We start from the raw sequence: 27373 nt of genomic DNA on the forward strand, positions 1-27373 counted from the left end.
AAAATAAGGACCATTGAAAGTTTCAAACACGCTGGAGGACATATTTTTCTTCATTAAATCATACTTCATATTTTTAATCATTTTACACATTTTCAATTTCTTAAAATGAATTTTATATTTTCAAAATATATGAAATGATCGGGACTTATTCCAACTTTTGACTTTCATCCCGATGCACATCGAAAAAAACAAAACAATGGCCACAGATCGGCCATGTGGTCCGAACATATTGATAACAGGTACCCTTTATATCTAATATTTCTATTTTCAATGACTTACTAACACCTATCTTTCAATTTTCCTTTCATAAAAGGAAATATTTTTCTCTCCTCCAATTTTTCAAGTAACATTTTTTGTGAAATTAGTTTGCAAATAATTTACACTGCAACTGCAGCCAAGTCAACACACATGTATACTAGTAAACTCCGATGTCAAGTACAGGTCTTCAAAAAAGTAAACTTCTAATGACTGGAATAGCAAACACCAAGTGAGTATGTTATAGGAATACAGGGGTAAATCCAGCCATTTAAAAAGGGGTTTGGGGGGGGGGGGGTCCTACATGTAACCCAGGACAAAAAAAAGGGGGGGGGGAGTGTCCAACTATATGTCCCCAATAAAATAAATTAATTGTCCCAAAAAAAAGGGGGGGGGTCCAACCCCAGGATCCCTCCCCCTGGATCTGCCACTTGAACACTTGAATGGCATATATATATAAATTTTCATTATACATTTCAGTGTTCCAGCTAGGCCGTTTTCAGAGGGCGCGGCGCCCGCCCTTTTCCGACTGGCGCCCTGTGCCCTTTTTGCAGTTTCCAGGGCGCCCTGACTTTTTTGAAGATCGATTGCATATTAATTTGTGCGTACATTTATGATACGCTAATTACTAAATTTTACCTGGGGAAAAGTTATGACTTTGTTTACGACCCCAAGCTAATCAGTGGTAACAACTGGTGTCATAATCTGTTGTTATAGGTAATCCATTTATCGGATGGGTCATTAATGATCATCAACATTAATTCATTCAAATAGAATCGGTCAGTCGGCAATTATCTTAAAAGAAATGTGCATACAACAACTTGGACACAATCTGCGATGTTTACCGTAGTTTCATGGAGGAAACGTAATGACAGAAAGTTTGAAAACCATAATAAACTCGTTGAAGACATTGTTGTAAATGTTTTCCGTAAATTAAACAGAAAATTCAGACGTATTTGTCATTGACTGCCTTCATTTTTGATACGAAAATAACAAAATCGGCTGCCATATTGTGATCATATTTACATCATATTTACGTACTGTTTATAATCCTCCAAAGAAGGAGCACACCCGAATAAAGAAAGATAACTCAATCTGATTTTTTTCCTAGCATTGAGTATCCCATTTACATATTCTAAAATATGTCTTCATACTTCTTGCTTAAGAATATATATGTTTAGGTATTTATTTTGAGTTATAGAAAAAGTTAAAGAGGGTTTTAGTAGCAGTGTTGGACCAACACTGTTGGTAGGGTGCCTTGGTCATCTTTTTCTTTATTTTTGATATAATTTTTCACTGTTGCTTTATATCCTAAAATTATGAATTTACTGAGTACAGCTGTTTTGTGCTGTATTGTCATTAAGCACAGCAGGGGTAGAAAGGTGAAACTGGTAAAATGTGGCAGACCATAGAAACAGTATGAAACAGGTCACCTTTCAAAACATACTGCATATAAAGTTCAACTGTGCCAAGCAATGATAAAAAAAACTTGTGTGACAAGCTGCTTGACAAGTTTTTCAGCCTTAAAAGTAGAAAGATAGAGTTCTATATGGGCTAATGATGTTGTTCTTGTATAACCTGCCGACCGTGCAAGGGCTGTATAGCCAGTCAAGGTCGTTAAAAACTTCCATTCGTTGTTGTATAACCTGTGATTCAACGAATAAACACAAATGTTTGATTAACATCTTTTATTAAAATATGCCCTTTTCATATTATCATATCGCGTGTTAAATGCCCTTTTTCAGGATTGGCACCCTGCCCTTTTGAAAACCTAGCTGGAACACTGCATTTACATGTTATAAGTTATAGCTGTTTTAGTCTTACATGTAAGATCATGTCACTCCTCTTCGAAATATTTTTAGGTTAGGTTAACTCTATTGAGTAGTCTGTTACAAACACCATGTCACAGATTGGCCATTCATAGCTGATAATGCATTTATCTGAAGTTATAGGTTTGGATTGGAGGTAATGTGAGTCTATACCAGGATCTGTCGTGTTCAGAAAATGGGTGCTGATGTGATCACTAATGTTTTGATACTGAATATTCAGGGCTTTCCATTGAAGACGGTAGCCGGCAGAAATCCGCCGTTTACAGTGGCTTCAAGTGCCAGCTACTTCACTGACAAAAATATAATTTCAAAAAGAGAAAAATATCTTTTTCCAAATGTTTACTGGCACCCGAGAGACGTATTGTCGCAAAGTCGTGGTTACGATAAACGCAGATGAAAAGTCGGTGTTTACCTTGGGCTAAAAATAGTTCACATGGATTCAGGTCACTGATTGGTTGTCTTTTTAAAGTCAGAATGCATCGTTTCCTTTCAAAGACAACAAGAGAGACGTTCCAGTGGTCATTGAACGATAACAAAAGAGATGTTCCGATGGTCATTAACTTGTAGCCTTTTTTTGGCTTTTTAAAGGTGAAGACAATCAGATAGGATGACAACCTTATGTTATGGAATAATATCAGTCAAATTAAAGAAAATGTAGTAGATCATGTTGTTTATAATCTGGAAAACAGTATATTTTGAAGTTCAAAGCCCACGTGGTGTTCAGAGAATCAAGGTCAAAAAGGAAAGTAGAATATTGTCGACTCGACCTCAAATAAATAACATTTTCAAATGATTTATGTATCCGATTATTGAACAGTTTTCAAAAAAAGAGATAATCAGAGGATATATCAATTTTCTGTCAATGCTTGAGAAATAATTGTATGATTAAATACGTGTAACAGTCTTTAGTGAGAATAGGGGGGTCATTTGTTTACAAATGCACGTAGTTATGCAAAATAAATTTATGAAGATTTCTAACAAACCGGATAATTATATAAATAAAACTCCTTTAAAAGGAAATGAACTTTAAGCTGGGGTCACACATTCACGATTTTTACTACCGTTCTTGACAGGACCATTCCCGATTAAAATTTATTAAAAGTCTGATCAAGATCCTGTGAATCGTGGATGGAAATTCAAACTTAAATTAAAATTTGTAAAAAAAATAATTTGATCACGACAACAATCGGATAGTGTTCAGGAAGCACCGATATTCAACCGTTTCTAAGCGAATAAGTCCCGATAATCCCGTTCTGAATCCGCTTCTAATCCGATTTGTATTTTTCGCCAGGTAAAATTCGACCGAGTCTGTCACGACTGCGTCCCGACTCTACCGAATGTAATCCGACTGAGATCAGACAGTGACCAGACAGTGAACCGACGCTGACGGAAGTTATTTGTTCGAAAACTGTCGGCATGTTCGGGATGATCAGGTACTGTCGGAACGTAATCCTATCACGGTCCGCTCTATCGCATTGCAAACGGCTTTGTCTGGTCTCAGTCGTATTGTATTCTGTAGTTGTCGGGACTTGGGTATCATTGACGAATTTCGTATTAATAACGGGACTGTTTCGGAACGGTTTCTGCAAAAAACGGTTCGCAATCGACAAGATCTGGATGCAATCTGGACTCAATCGGCAGAAAAACAGCTATGAAAAATTACTCCGGATCATTCCCGTTCTACAGGACACCGTCCAGAATACACAAGACATTGTTAGGAATTCGATCCGATACAGCAGAATCTGTCACGACATAGCCACGATTGTAATCGGATTAGACAAAATCGGCTGAGTTGCCCCGAATGTTACGGGACGCACCTAACTGTCGGGATGCTTTGCCAAACTATTCGGACCCTTCCCGATCCGTAGGAATCTGTTACGAACTAAAACGAATGCGTTCAGACAATGATAGGACATTCCAGATAATTGAGGATACATGTACCAATCTGACTTTTTCACTTTTCGTATCGTATTGCTGTCTGATCTCAAACGGGAGCAATAATCGGCAATGTGTGAACCCCGCATTAAGCATAAGGTAATGAAAATTAAAAAAAATAACATAAAAAAAAATGAAATTTCTTTGAGATTTTTTCTTTCCTTAATTTCTTCCTTAAAAAAATGGTCATTTGAAAGATGAAATTAGGTGCCAAGAGATTGCGAGAATGCAGAATTTTGCTCTATTTATGCCCAGACCCCCCTGCCTTTCAGCTTTCCTGAACGCATGTTACAGCCGCCTTTAATTTTAATTAGCCTTCTACTTCAATTTCAAGGGAAAGCCCTGAGTATTGTTTTGAATGAATCCACGATAGGGAGTCGATCCATCATGAAAAACATTTTGTTGGGATTCCTTGAATTGGGAGGATATTGCACATGTATATATGCAGATACATTCTTGTACAATCATCAATGTGCTCAGATATATACAATCGATACAATTGTGTTATAATCAATGTCTTTCAGATCATGTTGGCGGGTGATCACAGCTTGAGCTATGACTTGACCCCAATGGGTATACATGAACATGTATAAAGCCTTAATGACTGTGGACTTTATTGTTTCTTTAATTTTACAGAGATTGTATGAGATATTAACAACACATCTCAACACAACTGGTGTTTGTGTCTAAAATCAATCCACATTTTGGATGTGGATCCTGTACCAGGAGGCATCCTTCAGCTGGCCACTAAACAAAAATGTGTACTAGTTCAGTGATTACAAACGTCATACTAAACTATGAAATATACAGATACTTAAATGAACTAAAATTCAAAATAATACAAGACTAACAATATGCCTTTTACTCTACTTTGTTATGATGTATAAGATTTGATAAAATGATACTGATCAAATATTATTTTGAAAAAATAGAAATTTATAGGAGGAAGATGATTGCTATGAGGCCTAAAATAAAATATTGTTTGTTTCCCCAATCCCGACTGACCCTGCATAAACAGTGCTACTCATAAAATTTTATTGTCAAAACTAAGTCAAATATTATTTTATTCAAATCCAATTTCCTGACTCGCTGGATTGTATGATATTGTTCAAGCTTTTTGGAAAAATAAAATTATTTCCCTACCTACTCACACACACCTGGCTTGGCAGGGTCGGGTTTGGGGGAACAAACAATATATTAATTTTATGCCTGACTGACCTCATGATCTTATAAGCAATTGCAAACAAGGGCCAGAAGGGCCTCATTTGAGCTTATGCTTTCACTTGGGGTCCTTGGTTGTCTGTTGTATGTCGTCATTGTAATCTATTTCAATGATCTTCTTCTGAAACTACTGCGTCAAACACCTTCTAAACTTATACTGAATGCCCCTATAGGTATATTTAGTTTATTAGTTGTATCTGAAGTTTGATCCATCAACATGACTAAAATTTAAACAAAGGGATCAAATGCAGTTTTTGACTTATATTTGAAGCATTTAGAGCAAATTTGTCAAAGGAAAAAAAGGTTGAAAATCTAACCGCCCTAAACTTTTACTTGTAGGTATGTTTTTTGGAAACATACATTTGTATATATATAGGCCTTTATGGAAGCAGCACTACAAAGTTAATTTTCTTTTAGGAACTCCTGGTACAGGAAAATCAACCTTGGCAGAAGAACTAGCACAAAGGGCAAGTCTGAACTACATTAACATTGGTGATTTGGCAAAAGAAGGCAACCTGTATGAAGGATTCGACCAACAGTACAACTGTCCAATAATAGATGAAGATAGGGTAATTTGACTTGTTGACAGATATTTAAATAAGTAAAACTTACAACAGTATTCTACAAGACCATGATTAGATTGTTTTTAAAACAATCATGACAATGTTGTTGTATTGAACATTTGTCTTTCTGAAAAAAATTTCATATACAAATAAAGAAAAAATACTTGTGAGTTTCTTGTTCAGTTATCAGTCATATGCAGAATCGGTCGATATCCCCTCTTGTTGTGAATTCCTTTACTTCATGAGTGTATACAGTATGTACATTTTATCAAGTTATGTTATATATATATTCAAATTCTACTTCTTATGAAACCTAAAAATTTTATTATTTTAAAACTCTGAATACATTACACTGTATATGTATCTCATTTGCATGAATTGCAATGTTTTTGTGAGGTCAAGGTGATTTGAAGTTAATACTTATAGATTATCGTTGATTATCTCAACGAGATTGATTTTCTCGCTTGAGCTGGAACAGCGAAAGTGAGAAAAGCAATCGAGTTGAGATGACCAATGATAATCTGTTTATCGCTATTTTACCTATGACGAAGTTGTCAATTTCAATGTCAATTTCATTAGCAACGCCACGTGGCCTCCTTAGTTTCTAGTGATAATTTTTCCATCTCAAGCGAGAAGCATGATATGAAAATTATCACAAAAAAAGATCAAAGGAAAAATGCACAAAATAGCTATAAATTTTATAATACAATGTTTAATGTAAATAGGGTCTCAAACTCGCAATACTGTATGCCATAACCATTAACATGATTAAAGTAAATGTGTTTGCGCTAATAAATATTGTCAATTTTCTATTGTCTTTTGAAAAAAAAAGATCAGATAAGCATTAGAAATACAGAAAAAGAGATAATGATGTACATGTATTATACATGTAGCTTCAATGTATAAGGTTTGATACTTGAAAAAGAAACCATGAGCCCAGAGGGTTTTTTGCTTGTTGATTTAATATTAGATTTGCTTGTTTACAGGTTCTTGATGAATTAGAAGATCAAATGGGACAAGGTGGTAATGTCATAGATTATCATGGTTGTGAATTCTTCCCTGAACGTTGGTTTGATATTGTGTTTGTTCTTAGGACAGATAATCCTATTCTGTATACAAGATTAGAAAGCAGGTGAGACAAAATTACACAGCTTCTACAACAGACTATCACAAGTAATGTTGAACTGATTTTTATACGACTGCAAAAATTGAAAATTGAAAAAATTGAAAAAATTTTGGTCGTATATTGGTATAATGTCCTCGTTGTAGTCAGCATCGTCCAAAGACAGATCGTTTCTGGATAATTACTTTGATATAATTTGATTTAAAAAAATCAATAAAATTTTAACACAATGTTTATAACCACAAAATGAAGGTTGGGAATGATTTTGGGGGTTATGGTTACAAGGGTACAATTTTTCTCATTTTAGATTTTAGATATTACAAAGAAAATTTCTGTCTCAGAAACCTATGCTGTGTCAACTATTTAATCACAATCCAAATTCAGAGCTGTATCCAGCTTGAAGGTTGTGTCCATACTTGCCCCAACAGTTTAGGGTTCGACCTCTGCAGTCAAGTAAAGCTGACCCTGCGAAGCATCTGGTTATTGTCTCAGTTGGCAAAAATATTGCAGAGTATGAGACATGGAATAGCAATCTATAAAATATTTGAAAGCTGTATCTTTCAAAGGGTAGACGATTTGAATGCTTTGTACCTTGGCTAATAAGATAGCTATCTTTGGTATATTGGATCCTTGTTAGTTCAGCATGTCTGTCAGACAGGGTTAACCTGACCTGGACCTGATACTTATGATCAGTAATCAAGGATAAGTTTTTGTGGTCAAGTCTGAAACTCATATATTATAAGTGGTAGATCAACTATATAATATATACATGGTGTTATATTCACCAAAAAATGTAAAATTTGGAAATAATTGCTTTTTGTTTGATTCTTGTCTGTGACCAAAGTCTTAAATGGCAGTCCATGTATTGCTTTTCAGGACATGATGATGGTGACAGCGTCAACAATTATTAAGCTTTCTGCTAAAGTCAATATTAAAAAGAAGTATATTGTGAAAAATCATTCAATATTCTAAATAGACACGATTTTTTTTTATTTGTTGTGTTACAGTTAGGAAGAAACAAGATGTGGTATGATTACCAATGAGACAACTCCTCCATTAGAGACCAAAATGACACAGATATTAACATCTATAGGTCACCTTACAGCCTTCAATGATGAGCAAAGCCTCATAGTCAGCTATAATAGGCCCAGAAATGACAAAACAACGTAAAATAATTTACCGGTAAACAAGAAAACTAACGGCCTAATTTATATAAAAAAATGATTGATCATTTGCTCAAAATGACCAGTTTGATAGATCGAGGATATTTTTTTAGAGTTGTATTACTATCATAACATATATCAGTTTGGCAGTTATTTGAGAATCTGCTCCCAAGATCATGATACAACAACTTTGAATTGATGAGCAATGTTGCTGTCCATCTGATTGTCTTTTTCTGAATTTTCAGCCATCAGACAAGACATACCTCTGTGTCAACACTGTTTATTTTAAGAACATACACAATATGAACAAATTGTTAACTGTAACTTTTGTTGAAGAACTTTATGCAATTATAATTACTATTTTAAACAATATGTGTAATAGATAAATATAAATATCAGTTAAAAAGTTATTTTCTGACAAATGGATGATAGACAGAGATACATGTATAGCCCTAAACTATTTGGGCAGAAGTAGAATATAAAACTGATTATCAATATGTTTATTTCAGAGGTTACAATGGAAAGAAGTTAGAAGATAATATACAGTGTGAAATATTTCAGACAATTTTAGAGGAAGCTAGAGACTCGTATAAAACAGAAATAGTGCATGAACTAGCCAGTAATACTCCAGACGATATGGAAGATAACTTAGATAAAATTCTATCATGGATAGAGCAATGGAAAAATACACACTAGCACCAAATCATTGACTCCCTTCTGTTAATTAATACCCCCTATTAAGTCAAGTATGGGCATATATTGATCAATGTAAATGCGGGGTTGTCCGTCCACAAATTGCATGTTATCATCTGACTAGATTTTCTTGAAACTATCAGGGAATAATTAATATCCAATGGGTTTAATCCTCTTTCCCTTTAATTTTTCTTTTTAAATATTTGGATCCTTTGCATTACAAAACTTTGCCATATTGATACAAAAAGGGGATACAAATTTGCAATATTGATATAAATTTAAGAGGGTATACATTTTAAGCTCTGTTCATGGTTTTCTAGCTATATATATAGTTTATTATAATTTACATGACAATATTATTGGTTTCCCACATATATAGACTAATGAAGATCCCTTTTGTGTTTATGCTGGTTTGAGCTTTAAAGTAAATGTTATAAGCAAAATGTTAAAATTACTTATAAGATTAAATGTTAGATTAAGACAATGATATTTTAGTGCAAAAAGGTTATCTTCATAACTGTTATTATGTATTTTAAAGTGTTTTCGTGAACTTAACAGTTATTGCTAGAACATATAATGTATTTTTTTAAATTATTCTTCCCTCTGCAAGGAAAACAATTTGAATACATTAAGGAATGAGAATTAATCATTCAATTTGTTTATAAAATGAGCAGCATCATATAGAAATCAACCTTATGCAAGTGCAAGTTTACATATATACATATATGATATTTTGATTGGTTTGCCGACCGTGCAAGGGCTGTATAGCCAGTCAAGGTCGTTGAAAACTTCCATTTGTTGATTGGTTTTGGAACGATAAAAGATGAATTTGGGTATTATTTCTAGGGTTCTTGTGTCAACTCAATGTTCAAACAGTTACAGAATTTACATACAGATTGTTTTGCAATCCAAAAAATAAGTAAACAGATGTATGAATATTCATTTGCATAATGTCAATTTAATCCAAAGCAGAACCATTGTTGTTAAAGGGACTTATTTAAGCACTTGTATTAAATTTATCCTGTTTATGGGATATGATACAAAGTATAATTATTTTTTTTAACACCTAGTCCTAGGCAAGATGTGAGGTTTTGCCATCAATTGGTAATCTTTTGTCAATCTCTTTATCAAAATGATTTCTAATGAATGCAATGAACCAAGTTGGGGAAAACTTTGCCCATAATTTTCACTAAAGGAGGTTGCCTTCTTTGAAATAATGTACTTACATCTTAACTAATAAGTTGACTCAGCTTCCATGACAAAAGTAATACAAAGAGATAAAGCTGACATGGAACTCCAAACAAATCTACATACGGCCATTAATATGGTACATAACACCTCCACTAAAATTTATTTGGCACTTTAAATTTTGACGAAATATTTACTTAGACCATTTGACAAAAAATATTAATTTTTTTTTTTAAAAATCAACCACACACTTTGCATGAAAATTTTTATTGGATAAATAGCAATTTGGAAAACACTCATTTTAATCATTAAGAAGCTTAATAGATTTTGTTTAAATCATTCAGCTGATTTCAGAGTTATATCCCTGTTATGTTATGATGGTTATGTACCATCTTTAAAACTAGTTTTCAGGAGATCAACAGTTTTCTCTTTTTTCAATTAAGTTTGACGATTTTAATAGCAAAAAAGCTTTAAAAAGGTACAAAATATTAAATCTGTTTCCTGGTGTGCAGTATGATCTTTCCACATGTGAAACGATCAATCATACAGATTTATCTTTGGTCTTCTCACTAAGAATACCTTTGGATTTTGTTTACAAATCCATAATTTTTGTTGAATGAAAATTTGTAATTTCAAAAAAGAAAAAATGTGACATTTTAAGAGTACATTTTATTCTGCTATTCAAAATTATAGATTGGAGGTTGAAACACTATTCGTTTAAAAGTCTAGAATCTAGTCAAGGTTCCTCCCTGCCTCTTATTTATTGTTTTTTTTCAAAGGGGGGGGGGGGGGGTGAATAAAAACATTGATGAAGGTGTCTGATGTTTGATCATCAAAACAAAGTTGAAGCAAATGCTTGGCAGCTTGTCAAATTTGAAGCTGTAGCCACTAGGAATCTTTTGAATCTGATATGGTGTAGAATATAGGTACATTTTAGTATATTCCCACTGCAATCACATTTACCATTATCCTACGTCCTCCATCTTCTTTTTTTTTAAATATCAAGTGGTGTACAAGGCTTTAAAAGCATTTGAATGTTAAGTGGTTCAAAAAATGTATTTTAGTGCTTGACAAATATATTTTTCTGTTTGACGAGTTAAGGCAGCATGCATGTTGTATTTGATGAATATTTGTTATTGATACTGTTGATAAAATAATAAATTTCTCTACAAAATATATTGTGATGTTTTTATTGGCTACCTACTAATGACAACATGCTTTACCTATTACATTGTACATTAATTTTTGCAAGTGACCAATTGATAAAATTGAGAATGGAAATGGGGAATGTGTCAAAGAGACAACAGCAGAAGGTCACCAACAGGTCTTAAATGCAGCAAGAAATTCCCGCACCCGAGGCGTCCTTCAGCTGGCCCCTAAACAAATATATATATTAGTTCAGTGATAATGAACGCCATACTAAACTCCAAATTGTACACAAGAAACTAAAATTAAAAATAATACAAGACTAACAAAGGCCAGAGGCTCCTGACTTGGGACAGGCATGATATCAATTTTTTGTCTATCTGCTCAAATTGCATAGAATAGCTACCAGATCTATTTGAAAATAAAGCAAAGGATCTTTTCTTTGTATCTAACCTGTAATTCATTATTCCATGTCAGAACATTTTATTTTTAAATTACCCTTATACTCTTTACAACTGTTTGCATATTTTTTTAGTTAAAGTTTGTGGTTAAAGTTAGTTGAAGGGGACTACTTATTATAAGTAATGGTATTTGGTCTACAGATTTATAAGTATTGGCATTTCTCATGTCCATGGAGGTTATTTGGCCCTGAACATTCATTCATGGTTTGTTAGCGTTTGATGTTTTAAAGGAGACATATCTTTACAGTTTATTGTGAATAAATTACCAAGATATTGCTTTTTGGCTTTCTTTTTCCTTCAAAAACTTCACATTTGTTTCACACGAAACCCTCTTCTAGTTAACAAAGATGATTGGACCAACACGAACTATAAAGAAGCAGAACCAATTTCACGATTTCGTGGCCATATTTTGTTTGTAAGCTTCATTTATATTATATATTTTTACGTCCGAGATTATACTTCTTATACTAGTAGATCTAGTACTAAGGTACCTTCATTCATATAATTGGTGTAATAATGCATCAAAGGATGTAAAGCATATAAAAAGTAGGTCACACTGATCTATATTTGACACTTTACTTGATTTTGCTCTCATGGTTTCAAAGCTAGGTCCAAGACGGCTGTATTGATCACTTGGTGTCCGTAATCCGATAAGAGAGATCGAGAATTTGGAAACAGAAAACATTTTATCAACGTTTTCAGGTCAATAAAAAGAGTCAACTTATATTCTAGTCATTAGTGTAAAAGAATGTCTAGTGTCGAAGATGCAATAGACCTATGTAAGCGACACATGCTTTTTAATGCCTCTGGTTATGTTTTACTTCAAGATTTTTGATACAAAACAAATGAAAACCACACTTGATATATCTCATGCATCCGAAGCGCTTTTATGGATTTTCATTAGAAATGTTAAATTCGAATATTTGAAAGCAAGGGATGTTTAATAAAACTATAACAATAAAAAAGTTTTATGACCAAAATAGACATAAAAAAGGTATGGTTGTCGTTTGTGTATGTGGATCATAAGTCTTTCTCGTTTTTTATATAGATTAGACCGTTGGTTTTCCCGTTTAAATGGTTTTACACTAGTAATTTTGGGGGCCCTTTATGGCCTGCTGTGCGGCATGCGCGCTGAAGGCCGTACCTTGACACATAATGATTTACTTTTATGACTTGGATGGAGAGTTGTCTCATTGGCACTCATACCACATCTTCCTATATCAATATTAAAAAAAAAATCTGACAACTAATCTGATATTTATGTATACGATTTTCTGATTCAAAACAAATGAAAACCACACACATGCATCCAAAGCGCCTTTATTGATTTACTTCATCAGAAATATTATATTCGTATATTTCAAAACCAAGGATGAAAAGGATGCTTAATAAAACCATAACACTAGGAAAGCTTTATAACCAAAATAGACATACAAAACCCAAATCTGACAATTAATCTGATTTTTATGTATACGTTTGAACAACTTACCTTACTTTGATGATATATTGACATATGTTTTATGTGAAAGTTTAAATCTCAAACGCTAAGTGTGCTTGATGAAATATGTTGTGTTCAGCAAGGTATCATCTGAAAATAAATCAATTAAAAGAGAAAAGAAGGGATCGAAATAAAATAGAATGGAGTGTCCATATGCGCTACACAATTCTGACATTTCAGTACGCGAGAAATACAAGGATGTCAGGGTCATCCACCATACATTGTCATAAAAAACTAGGATGTTGATATCGATATTACATGGTCCATCTTTGTGCTTCTCTCTGACTCTTAACAGAAGACCGACTTCTATGGGAGTAGAAACTAAACGGCCTTTCCAATTTGGGGAGATAGCTTGTTGCAATACATATGATGCCATAAAGCATCGCAGTTGATATCGAGACAGGCCGGAATTGACTAACACCTTTTAAGGAGACAATTGCGTTTTGGCGAGCCAGCTAGTTAAAGCAGTACACACTGTGTCAACGTAACTTTCTTAGTTATAAAAGCCATATATCGAATTGTTCGAAAGTATGTTCAATCCTTATGTTGTTAAAGAACAGATGTTTCTATATTATTTCCAAAGTAATATAATAAATGTCGACCTGCTTGTGATGTTTATTAAATTCTTATCATAAGAGATTTTTTCTATAAAGAAATAGTAAATTATTCATTTGCATTTATCTTGTAATGATAAAGATAATGTTTTAGAATATTATAAAATAAGTATTGACAATACCCAACTATTATTCGTAGAATTATATATATTTATTTATTAAAGTGTCACATATGGATTGCCATTAAACATCTACAACAATGTATCTACATGTATTGCTATTGATCCCTCTGAAAGTAAAGTAATAGTTTGCGACCTAGTTTGTTATAAAGTTTTATCAAATATATTGTCACAATGTTTTTGCAAACTGCATTTGAACAGTCGGATTCCTTTTATGAATATTGCATATCTGTAAAACTCTATTCTTAAAGTAAAAATATTTTTGTTGTTGTGATGTTTTACGTCATTCTATACATTATTACTTGAATGTATAGCTAGCTATTATTAAGACTATTGATTTTCTATACCTCGGAAAGTTAAAAAGAAAGTTACATACATTGAGTTTTTCGATAACCATGATAAAATTGAGAATGGAAATGGGAAATGTATCAAAGAGACAACAACCCGACCATAGAAAAAACAACAGCGGAAGGTCACCAACAGGTCTTCAATGTAACGAGAAATTCCCGCACCCGGAGGTGTCCTTCAGCTGGCCCCTAAACAAATATATACTAGCACCAATTTTGCAGTATTAACTGAGTTGGGAAGACTACCAATATATTTTAACATGATTAAAGCAATGACTAAATACTATTACAGACTAGAAAAGTCAGACACTAACTTTCCATTGTTATATAATGCATTTATAGAATCAAAGAAATTGTATGAGTCAAAGAAACCATCGTGGTATATGTCATCTGAAAAACTTCTTCCACTGATTAATAATTATCAAATATCCTCAGACACGGCTAAACCAATTGACAACAGAAAACTAAGAATTGCCATGTTAAAAGATTGGTAAAAAAATCTCAAAGCTCACTCAGAAGGAAAACTTTGCACATATGTTACCTTTAAAGCAAATTTTGGTTGTGAAAAATATCTTAATATTGTTAAAAAAATTGAAGATAGACGGAGTCTAACAAGATTTCGCATATCTTCTCACCATTTACTTATAGAGAGAGGTAGATATAGTAATACTCCCCGACACAATAGAATATGTAAGAGATGTTGTAGTAATGAGGTCGAAGATGAAACACATTTTCTTTTTAACTGTGATAGTTTATCAGATCAAAGGAAAGACATGATAACAATGATAAATAATTGCTGCAAGAATTTTCAAAATCTTGACCCTAACCAAAAACTGATATGGTTAATGAATAATGAAGATGAGAATTTATTATCAGAATTATGCATGTTCATTAAGAAATATGAAAAGTTTTAATGGGATTTATCTCCCTCTACTACTTGTAATTTGAACTTTATATTTTCCCCATAGTGAGTTCTAGAGCACCGTGCCTTGATGAATATTGTCCAGTAGCAATGTCAACCTTTGCTGCTGTGCATTAGTCATGAGGAGAATCACTATTGGAGTAATCTCATGTATCTGTAGCTAGTTCTGAAGGATCTCCCCTTGATGACCTTTGCATTGTTGTGATGTAAAAGTCCCTCACTACTGTGCACTGGTCATGAGGAGAACTACTGCAGATTGAGATACTATATTCCCGGTTCTATTTTTTACTATTTTTTAGTTTCCGTATTTTAAAATAAACTTAAAATCATATCCTTTAAATATTAAATCGGCCTCTTACCATAATTATAACTTCATTGCTCATATCATCAATTTATTATTTGTGTATTACTTATTGTGTATTTCACTAATGTTTATATAATCATTGTATTATGATGTTTTTGTATCTTGCCTGATAAGGGCCCATGTCGATGATTGGTAAAATAAAATAATGTCTAATGTCTAATGTCTATACTAGTTCAGTGATAATGAACGCCATACTAATTTCCAAATTGTACACAAGAAACTAATAAAAATTAAAATAATACAAGACAAACAAAGGCCAGAGTCTCCTGACTTGGGACAGGCGCAAAAATGCGGCGGGGTTAAACATGTTTATGAGATCTCAACCCTCCCTCTATACCTCTAGCCAATGTAGAAAAGTAAACGCATAAAATATGCACATTAAAATTCAGTTCAAGAGAAGTCCGAGTCTGAAGTCAGAAGATGTAACCAAAGAAAATAAAAACAATGACAATAATACATAAATAACAACAGACTACTAGCAGTTAACTGACATGCCAGCTCCAGACTTTAATTAAACTGATTGAAAGATTGTGATTTGATCATATGAATATCAGGCACAATCCTTCCCGTTAGGGGTTTAGTATCATACCATCATAACATATATGAGAAGAACATAACCCGTGTCATGCCAACAACTGTTTTTTGAATAAATGTGTTTTGTTCCGATGCAAAGACCCTATAAGTGTATTAATATTAACGCCAAAATATGCAATCTTTAAAGACCTGACAAAAGTATCGTAACTATATCCCTTCTTAATAAGTCAATTCCATATGTTATAGTTGCATGCAAAATTTTATCAAAGTTTCAGATATCTTTACATCAAGTAAACGTGAAAATTTCATATTTTTTTTTGGAATTATGCTCATGATCAACGCTCAAAGAATTGGTTTGGAAATTAAAGATCTGTTCATACCCTTTTTTACTTTGACAGTTGCCCTGTGAAACTTCTGTTAGGCGGAACAAATATACGTTGACAACATGGATAACCAAAGAAAAAAGAGAGAACAGAGGCACGAGTCAATCTTTGGCTTTAATTAAGACTGCCATTGCCTAGAGAACTGAATTGAGTTATCTTTGACCAAATTATATGGATGTAAGATGTCTGGCAATGGAAGTACATTCACGGTCTGAGCCATTGACAACCTGAACAATAGCGTGTTAATGTGTTAACCTTTATTACATTTAAACACATCATTTAAGTGGTAAACATACACGGGTTAAAGGGTTGCGTAAACTGGGTACAATGCCTTACATTTAATAACAATTAAAGATACCATCTGAAACCCAACAATGGAATAAGTATCAAATTATTAACCGTAACTTTGTTTAACTGATAGTCACTAATTGATAAGTTCAATGTTTGGCGTTTGAAAATTTTGACAAATGTTCAGTTGTTTCAGTTCCAAGGTAAGAAATTTACTCAACAGTCCACAAAAATTTAACACTGGCTTAATTTAGACATCTTTCTTAATCAAAACTACTTTTTGTGATATATTCCGGTATAAACAAGCCAAATTTTTAGATTTTCCGATTTGGATACTTATGCACGCACTATATTGTTTACAGTGAAGGATAAAGTGCAATTGATTATTCAGCAATATGCCAAAATAGATAATTATACTACATGTATGTAGGAATATTGTCATTTGCCAGCTCCCAGGATTTCGGTTACTGACTATAAAGCGTCTTCATATAAATCTCTATATATAGATGTGAATTAAGTGATCGTGTAGATTGCAGCTATACAAGGTATATTCCGTATACGTTGTTGCTAAATTGCTTAAATTGTGTCATTCAAAACAGAAAAAATTGAGAGAGATTTGAACTTTTCAGTACTGGAGAGAGAATAGAAGACAGGTATCAACGAAATATGTATTTGTGTTACAATTAGATAAGTCGCTATCAGCCGACGAACTTGCGTAAAGACATGAATATATTCGATTGTCTTATTTCCCTGTTTTCCTTTCCTCTCGTTGTACATGGTTTTATCTCTTGTACAGCTTAATGGCATTCGTTAGTAACCTGCTTATCGTTTCACTCATGCTGTCTACTATAGCTAATGACATATAAACTAGTTCGACTGTGAAAACAATGCAAGAGAAACATATTGAATTCCTAATTAGAAAATTCCCGCAAATCTTTGTCACTATCAACATTTATATGATATTGAAAATATAAAATTGAGAATGGAAATTGGGAATGTATCAAAGAGACAACAACCCGACCATAGAAAAAACAACAGCAGAAGGTCTCCAACTGGTCTTCGATGTAACGAGAAATTCCCGCACCCGGGGCGTTCTTCAGCTGGACCCTAAACAAATGTATACTAGTTCAGTGGTAATGAACGCCATACTAAACTCCAAATTGTACACAAGAAACTAAAATTAAAATAAAAATATGTATACTTTGCCAAACTCGAATGTTTTTTATACAGGCAATAGAAGTTACAGATTCACTATCAAGTCGTGTAACATTAGGGAACAATCCTATCTACATAGAAAGTGTAACAGATGAAAGTGTAGATGATGTAACATCACTGTTGTCCGAATGTCTGCTCAAGAGGAAATATAAAAGGTAGATATCACCAATCCCAAATAGAACCGCGATTTTTATTTTTTTTAAACAACGTTAAAAAAAAATGTTTTTATCACACACGCTTGGATCACAAAATCCTTTATGGGTATAACATATATTATCAATGTAATTTTATTATTTCAGATCATAATATTTTATTTATACATTTATGTTGTTCTTATTACTATAAAACCAATATAAAATCAAAATATATTTTCAGCAAAACTATTCTGATAAGGGATGACTAATAAATATCAACAGTAAATGCTCTCACTTCCCTTTTTTATTTTGCTTTTATAACTTCTTTTATTTCAGCGTCTCTGAATAGTCTTTTGTGTCAATCTGAAGATAATTCTTATTTGTTTAATAAATTGTACATATTGGAAAAGCAGTTATAGTCGTCATGTTTTAGCGTAAATGCAATTATTGTTGATTCCACCGGATTCGGATACAAAATTTGTATCCGAATCCTGAAAACAAAACGCCTTTATCGATCTTTAACACTCAAGAAAAAGCTTTTACAGCTCGTCTGACTTCAGTGGCGGATCTAGAAATTTTCATAAGTAAGGGCCCTTTGGCTGCTTAGGAGGGGGCCCGATCCCGTCACGCTTCAGTGATTCCCTATATAAGCAACCATTTTTTTTCTCAAAGGGGGGGGGGGGGCGGGGCTGCCCCCCCTAAATCCGCCTCTGGACTTACGAAATTTTAGTTCTAGTATATCTATGATAAGTTTATTTGGTTGGTCAAAACAGTTTTATCCTTTTTAAACTTCAACTTAAGAGAGAGGATACTAGTGTTTGTTGATACTAGTGGTTGTTGATACTAGTGGTTATTGATACTAGTGGTTATTGATACTAGTGGTTATTGATACTAGTGGTTGTTGATACTAGTGGATGTTGATACTTGTGGTTATTGATGCTAGTGGTTGTTGATACTAGTGGTTATTGATACTAGTGGTTGTTGATACTTGTGGTTGTTGATACTAGTGGTTGTTGATACTAGTGGTTATTGATACTAGTGGTTGTTGATACTAGTGGTTATTGATACTAGTGGATGTTGATACTAGTGGTTATTGATGCTAGTGGTTGTTGATACTTGTGGTTGTTGATACTAGTGGTTGTTGATACTAGTGGTAATTGATACTAGTGGTTGTTGATACTTGTGGTTGTTGATACTAGTGGTTGTTGATACAAGTGGTTATTGATACTAGTGGTTGTTGATACTAGTGGTTATTGATACTAGTGGTTGTTGATACTTGTGGTTGTTGATACTAGTGTTTGTTGTTTACGGATTCATAAAATATCGTTATTTTCCTGAAGAAAGTTTTTTTCTAAATTTTATTACTCAACATCTGTTAACACTTACATCGTACTGCTCGTAGAAAACCGAGTTATACGGCGGAATATATACAAATATTAAGTATCTATATTCATCATGTTCCTCTGACAATATACTTCTTTATACATTGGCTATATTTGTATAATATAATATTGGGAACAGCTAAACTATGCTGATCCTCCATTCACACTTCCATACAAATATATGGTTGTTAATATAATTTGTTAAATAAATTGGACACTGATATTGAAAAAGCAGTTAACCCATCGTGTTTAAGCGTAAATGCAATTATTTTTGGTGCCACCGGATTCGGATACAAAACTAAACGCCCATATCGACTTACTCAATATAAAGCTGTTATTGTAAATTTCTGTTAGGCTGATTTTTGAACCAAGCGAAAGAGCTGATTTACTTTCGGACAGGAAAGACTTTCAGATAACTTTGATTTTATGAAATACTACTCAGAATATGCACATTCTTGTCGTATTATCTGTGGGAAAAAATATCAATTAAAAAACACATTTGCGGAAGAATCATTCCTCAAATGGTTGTTTGGATTAAAGATATATCAAATAGTACAACTTGCTGAAAGTGAAAAGCCGAAAGTGAAAAGCCAAAAAAATATTCATTAACACGCAAGATATATAGTACCTTAAGATTATACTAGATAAACTGAAATTCAATGATTAACTATTAATTCTTTTTTTATCAATGTTGTTCAGTTTTGCATATGTACAAAATTCTAAGTTGTATAGTACGTACAGACTGACAACAAAATTCATGTTACATAAGAATAAGAACGAATCAGAACAAGACCCATGCGTAGAGCTCGCTTATCTTACCATTTAGACACATTACAAAATCATATTGTTCGGACGTTTAAATTTTATTTATGTTTGGTCTACATTCTATAGAAAACAGACTTAATTTATTATTCAAAGGTGTCGTTTAAAGTTTTCTATATCGTAAAATTGTCAGTCGTTTAAAAAGAAAGCTCGATAGCATATGAAATGAATTGCATTTACAACTTTTGTATATGAATTAAGTCATTTGTGAAGTACATGCGCAAACAAACAACAAAATCGATCAACATTTTAAATCAAACATTTTTTGGCCAGCAACGGTTGAGTGACAGGTGGATTATTTCTATGCTGGAAACTTCATGTAAAATACTAATGAATTAAATTATAGGATTTATGTTGTACCCCAAGGTAAATCTTATAAGTATACTTATATACAAAAGTTAAAATTGAAAATAAATATACTATAACTTAACGGATCGTAGTTGTTTAGTCGAACCACTTGGTAAGTTCAGAATGTTTGTAAGAATATTGAGTTGAAGGATTTTTGGGTCATGTAAGAGTTTTTCTTATTTAATAATGTACATGTATGCAGATATTTGGAAAATACATTTTACATGGATGTTTTGGTGTACACTGTGTTCAGAAACACGTTGACGTGGAAACTTTATAACTCGAGGGATACTATTTCATGTTTTTTAATTTTTTAATCTAAATAAATCGTGCAGAAATACTTCAGTAATCGGAACAATAATACTATCTATATATATATTGAATTTCAAAAAAGCTAGAATGAACAGCATTGCTTATGAAGGCATGTTTTCTGGTTCTCGAAATTCGCATTCAAAAATAATTGGAAAAGCAATAAAAGCCTTATATACTAGAACATTGTTTTATATTGAAAGATTTTTTTAAAATATACACGCAGAGACACAATAGTTGAATTATATGTCTCTGATACATGTATTGAATTTAATCCATGCTTATATAGATTAAAGTAAGCTAGTTGTTTCTTAGGAGTCCTCCAAATATTTATGTTGCCAGGAAATTGAAACATTAATTACTAATGAAAAGTGACAGTAAAACACAAGTAAATTACAATATTATTTACTAACAAATCAATGCAGTTCTGACGGATATTTAATGTCTTTGATAGTTTTTATCAGCTCATCTGACTGAGAATTATATTGAAAATTGTTGAACCTTCATAATCATGCCAAAGAATTAGGGGGAAATCAATAAGTAAATCGATAAGAAACAAACATGTAAAGCGCATTTACAAAATTATAAGTTCAATACACGTCGTAGTTCTTTATCCGATTAATTGATTATGAAAAAACAAGTTGAAGGATCTACAGCTTTTCTATACAAATCTGTAATCTCGATATGTAACTTTGGAAAGTCTGTCGTCTCGTCATCATAATTGAAACACATTCTCTCTGTGATTAAAAGAAGGTAGTTATAATTTTATTGTTACCTAAAAACAATAACAAACAAAGTTATAATTTTATTGTTACCTAAAACAATAACAAACAAAGTACGTGTACTTTACAAAGTTATTCTTTACTTTCAATAAGTAATTACAATGACTGTAATAAGTCGAATTTTTTTTATTCATCATTTTTATTGGAGATCAAAAGCAAGATTCTAACTTAAAACTTGAGCAAAGATTCGCTAACTCTTTAAATGTCTTTTTAAACGAAAGAAGAGAAGAGACACATTTTCAATATCATATAGCCAAAGATAGTTAATTCAACAGTATCGCCATTCCGATTGCAATCGAAAGGTGAATTGACTTTCATTAAGGGACTGCGGAAAGTATTTAGACGTTATCTATATAAGATCTTTATTTCAGAACGTCTACAATGTCATCTCAGAGATCGTCAGTGCGTCCCCCAAAGTCTAAAATGCCATGGGGAACAATTCTCAAGCCAGAATTTGGAATGGGACACCAGAAAATGACAGATTATGAAATAGAACAAACTGTTGATAGACTATATAAAATAAAAGAATACAAGGAAAGATACTATGAACGAACAGGAAAAAAGATGTCCGATGATGAAATATCAGAAATGGTTCGTATAAAGCACTTGTTAAAATCCATTAAGTATATATAACTCAGTCTCTCTATTGACCAAGTTACACTACAAACTCCTTATCAGCCTAGTCAGTCCACTCTTGTTTCCCCCTTTATATTTCTGGTGTTAATTTGTTCGTGTTGGTTCTTTTAGATTGGGGAATGGAATATTTTCATACGAGGCGCAGATTTTGTAAAAAAAAATGTAGATCAGGATCTCCATAATACGATTCAGGATATCTATAAATCATTGGGACATATTTCAGGACCTCCACCATTCGATTAAAAAAAAACTAAAACCGGGTCTCATAGGTTCAATCAACTGGTGTGTTTTTTTCCCGCGAACCCTATGAAACTATGTCTATTTCAACTACTAGTATAGTTCATCTAGTTTTAATAGGATCATACAGCATAGGTATTTGGTATGGTAACATGTATTGAAATGTTTATAATTAATATCAGAGACATATAATGCTTGTATTATACTTGTATTATATGTCTCTGTTAATATCAAACTTCTGTTAATATGCATACGCACGAAATACATTAAAACGAGTTTATGCATTGTTAATAGTTTCTTTTTGGACTTTTTGTATTTTGAATATGTTGAAGTATGTTATAAATTAATTACGAAAAAATCAGGGAACCTGCATTTATTGACAGCTAATGCCTATTGAACAGTAGCGGATTCAGAATTTTTCATAAGCCCATTGACTGCCTAAAAGGGAGACCCGTTCCGGTCATGCTTCAGTGATTCCCTATAGAAGCAACCATTTTTTTCTTAGAAAAGGGGGAGCCCGGTCCCTCTTAATCCGCCCCTGTTTAAGGATATCTTTAAGGTTTAAAAGATGTATTCATTTCATATCATTTTTTTAAATGATCTGAATAGCGCTTGCCTTTCAAGACTAAACAACAACTTAATTCAGAAACAGCCTTCCCTGAACATTGATTGTTATACAATGTACATGATTTTTGCTAAACAAACAGTAGCAAATATTTCATGCATATTCATGACTACTAGAGAGCAATAAATCCACGAGCAAGTATCTACACAGTAGAAGTATATGGTGTCTGTGAGAAATTTGGTCAACTAGGGTGAACCAAAAAGTTAATTCAGTAACAACAAGAAAAGAGGATACGTAAAATACTTGTAGACATTTGCTCTGAAAAGGCTACATACAATTCCCATAGTTGTTTCAATGTTTTTTTAAACAAGCAGATAGTATTGCACTCTCCCTACATGAGAAGTAATGTATACTGTGCTTATACCAATTTATACTCTCCCTACATGAGAAGTAATGTTTACTGTGTGAGTTGATACCAATTTATACTCTCCGGGAGTCCCTACATGAGAAGTAATGTATACTGTGTTTATACCAATTTATACTCTCCCTACATGTGAAGTAATGTATACTGTGTGTGTGTAACAATTTATACTCTCACTAGATGAGAAGTAATGTATACTGTGTGAGTGTATACCAATTTATACTCTCCCTACATGAGAAGTAATGTATACTGTGTGTATACCAATTTATTCTCTCCCTACATGAGAGGTAATGTATACTGTGTGAGTGAATACCAATTTGTACTCTCCCTACATGTGAAGTTATGCAAACTGTGTGTGTGTACCAATTTATACTCTCCCTACATGAGAAGTAAAGTTTACTGTGTGAGTGTATACTAATTCATACTCTCCCTACATGAGAAGTAATGTTTACTGTGTGAGTGTTGGTATACCAATTTTTACTCTACCTACATGAGAAGTAATTTATACTGTTTGTGCATACCAATTTATACTCTCCCTACATGAGAAGTAATGCATACTGTGTGTGTGTGTACCAATTTATACACTCCCTACCTGAGTAGTAATGTATACTGTGTATACTAATTCATACTCTCCCTACATGAGAGGTAATGTATACTGTTAGTACCAACCAATATAACAGCCAATTAGGACTGGACTCAGCTGCGGATTTATTCATCTTGCAAAGCTCAAAATGGGATTTACTACCGGACTGGAGATTCATGGTTTCTTTATTTCTGTCTTAGCCAACTAGTTCATTAAAAAATCGTATATCCTTACCAGCTTGAATATATTTTATTGAAAAAAAATCTATTTTAATAAATCATTGAGTCCTCATCTTTCATGCGAGTTGTAATTTTAGAACAAAGCTTCATTACATGGTAACTAACAAATCTATTTTTGTCTTTTACAGCTAGGAAGAATGACGAAAGTAAATAAAGAGAAAATAGTTGACAGTGACCGACGTGTTCATTCATCAATATATAAAGATATGGGAATTGTTTCCTCATATGCGTGGAAAGGATATAATTGATAACAGAAAGATTTAGAATTCAACGATCATGTTCTTCCCATATAATTATCTAAAAATGATTGAAACTCATCAACTGAAAGGACAGAAAAAAGATTCAATGCAAATGACATTATATAAGTGGAACATTTTTATTTGTTTTGATCAATATATGATTGATTAAATAAATACTTCAAAATGTACACATTAAAATTAAAAGTAATCAAAGAATCTAATAAAAATGTTACATCAGCTTTTATTAATATTTGCTGATCTGCTTTTCTATCCAATAAGCACAGAATATTATTCATTTTCTCCATAGGTGTGAAAATTAGAAATAAAGTGCTTTTTTGCAAAAATTTCACTATTTACCTATCGATTTTCAGCAGCGGTAATATATTTTTTAATACTTTCATAATTAAGGATGTTAGACATTACACAAATGTTTGTAACAACAAATGATAGTAATATACTTATTACTTGTAGGGTGTTTAATGTGTTGATATCAGACATGGTGTTTGGTCTTTGGAGTTTTTTTCTTTTTTCAATTTCAACAATATTCTCTACAGTATTTTAAAATAGCACTAATGGGGGAAAAACATCTATCTTAAAACTATTGCAACACATTTATAATGAATTCAGTTATAAGACTACAGGTATAGGGGAGGGTTGGGATTTCCCAAAAATATGTTTAACCATGCCACATTTTTCAACCTGTCCAAAGCTAAGAACCTCTAGCCTCTGCTAGTTCTGCGTACTTATAAATTTCTTTGTTAATTTGAATCTAAGGGAGTTTAGTGTGTCGTCTATTTCACTGAAATACATTATTGTAACAAATATAGCACCATGGTATGATGGTGTTATAAGCAGGATCAGGTCCTGGAGTAGAACACTTTATTCATATGACAAAAGAAGAAAATAAATGGGGAATGTATCCATTGGACTCAAATGATACCCTTGCTTCCATACAACATTATAAAGGGAAATATTACTGAAGAACAGTAAAGTTGACACTTCCTTAATTCAAATTTAATTTCTGTATCATTTGGTCACTTGTGGAGAATTGTCTCATTGGCAATCATACCACATTTTTTTATATTGAATTGTGTATGGTGGAAATAGACATTGTGTATAAGATTCATAAAGATTAGTTTAGGCAAACTTAAGTTACAGATAGAAACAAACAATTTCGGTAATTTTTCCGTATGTAAAGGGGGCATAACTCTCGATTTGTAAAAGTGACAACACCAAAATTCAAATATGATATGTGTTTTGTGTTTTAAATTAGCATTGTGTATAAGTTTCATAACATTTGGTTGAGGCAAACTAAAGAAAGAGAAAGGAAACCAATTTCGGAATGTACGGATGGCTCCTAGACTATATTTCTAAATACATGTACATGTACATGTTTAATACATAAAAACTTTTGCAATTCCCACCCATAATGTTGCCTTGTTGGTGGGTCACCCCTGGATCCACATCGGAAAATGTCAGTAATAAAATGAGTTATATTTAATAAGTTACTTGCATCATTGTGGATACATATGGCCCAGTTAAGATGATTTTCATTGTGATAATGCATTGAAAAGACCCATGGATAGAATTATAGTATTAAAAGACTATTACAAATCCATAAGTAAATTTTAACTGGCCTTTTAGAGCCAAGTCAGCTGAAAAAGTGGACTTATTTAATACCAATTACTATAAAACTATCAAAGAAAAAATATAAGGTGTATATACTTGAGTGAAGATTTATTGCTGTTCTTCATCTTAGCAACTTTTGATGATTCTTCAATAACAAACATAAATAGTGAATACCTTTCCTAGCCATTCAACTATCTTCTTTAAACCAGGGTACACATGCTAAAATGTCTTGCCTGCTTAACTGATTATGACTGAACCTTGCATTGAGGGCTTATAATGCAGAAGAGATCTCACTTTGATTCTCTGATATATTTGGCCATATTGAGCAAAGTTGCCAAAGAATTATATCATTAAAGCTCATAAGTGGATAAAATGATGAAATATCAGTTGAATTATACCCTATATAGCAGGGTTTCTGTAAATTGGACCAACAAGAAAAGTAAATACATACAAGTCGACAGAATTTTTAATCTATGAAAAATTTGTATTGTTCAGCAGGGATTCAGAAAACATTTTAAAACCTGCATCATTCTGTATGTTCCTGTCCCAAGTGATGACCCTGCAATTCAGTGGTTTCAGTTTTTCGCTGTAAATCTACATCATGTTTTTGTTTATTATTTTGTTTATAAATCAGGTTATTAATTTTCTCATTTGAAACGCTTGAGATCAATTATTTCTAGGTCTTTTATGGCTTACTATAAGTATAGGTTTTGCTCATTTTTGAAGGTTGTTCAGTGATCCAGAGTGTTAACCTTTATCTATTTGGTCTATTGTGGAGAGTCGTCTATTGGCAAACATACTACATCTTATTTTTACATTCAACCATGTAAGGCCACGTTTTTTTAATTTGTTGGTTTACGGATTTTTCCCATAAAAAAGTCGGGTCGGTCGGTCGGAAAAAAAAAGAAAAAAAATATCTTTCAAAACAGAAAAATATGAAAAAATAAATATATATTTCACCTTACTAACAAAATGTTTGTCTTAGATGCTATTTTGTCATCATTTCTTAACATTTAGTTCGATTAAATATTATTGATCAGTGATCATAAACATCGCATGACATCGTTTAATAACTTTCTGTAAAAAAGGGGGGTTGCACAGAAAAAGACGATACTAAAAATTGTCATTTCACAAACAAGAAAAACAGATTCGCGTAGCTCTCAATCAATTCCAGAAAACTTGGTAA

General features: G+C 32.7%; 2 protein-coding genes across 2 annotated transcripts; both read left to right on the forward strand.

The window, feature by feature from the left end:
* The first annotated feature begins 19 nt into the window (after nt 1–19).
* Nucleotides 20–10193, forward strand: LOC134715726 (adenylate kinase isoenzyme 6-like). Its single transcript, XM_063578096.1, has 4 exons — nt 20–239; nt 5658–5809; nt 6790–6935; nt 8599–10193. The coding sequence occupies exons 1-4, from the start codon at nt 173–175 to the stop codon at nt 8783–8785; spliced, it is 552 nt and encodes a 183-aa protein (XP_063434166.1). The 5' UTR covers nt 20–172; the 3' UTR covers nt 8786–10193.
* A 6582-nt stretch (nt 10194–16775) lies between these two features.
* Nucleotides 16776–24795, forward strand: LOC134715727 (uncharacterized). The gene is made up of 4 exons (XM_063578097.1): nt 16776–16849; nt 17877–18016; nt 22010–22229; nt 24448–24795. The coding sequence occupies exons 1-4, from the start codon at nt 16826–16828 to the stop codon at nt 24565–24567; spliced, it is 504 nt and encodes a 167-aa protein (XP_063434167.1). The 5' UTR covers nt 16776–16825; the 3' UTR covers nt 24568–24795.
* The last annotated feature ends 2578 nt before the right edge of the window (nt 24796–27373 follow it).

The sequence above is a fragment of the Mytilus trossulus genome, chromosome 4 (genome assembly GCF_036588685.1).
Source record: "Mytilus trossulus isolate FHL-02 chromosome 4, PNRI_Mtr1.1.1.hap1, whole genome shotgun sequence".
NCBI classification, from domain to species: domain Eukaryota; kingdom Metazoa; phylum Mollusca; class Bivalvia; order Mytilida; family Mytilidae; genus Mytilus; species Mytilus trossulus.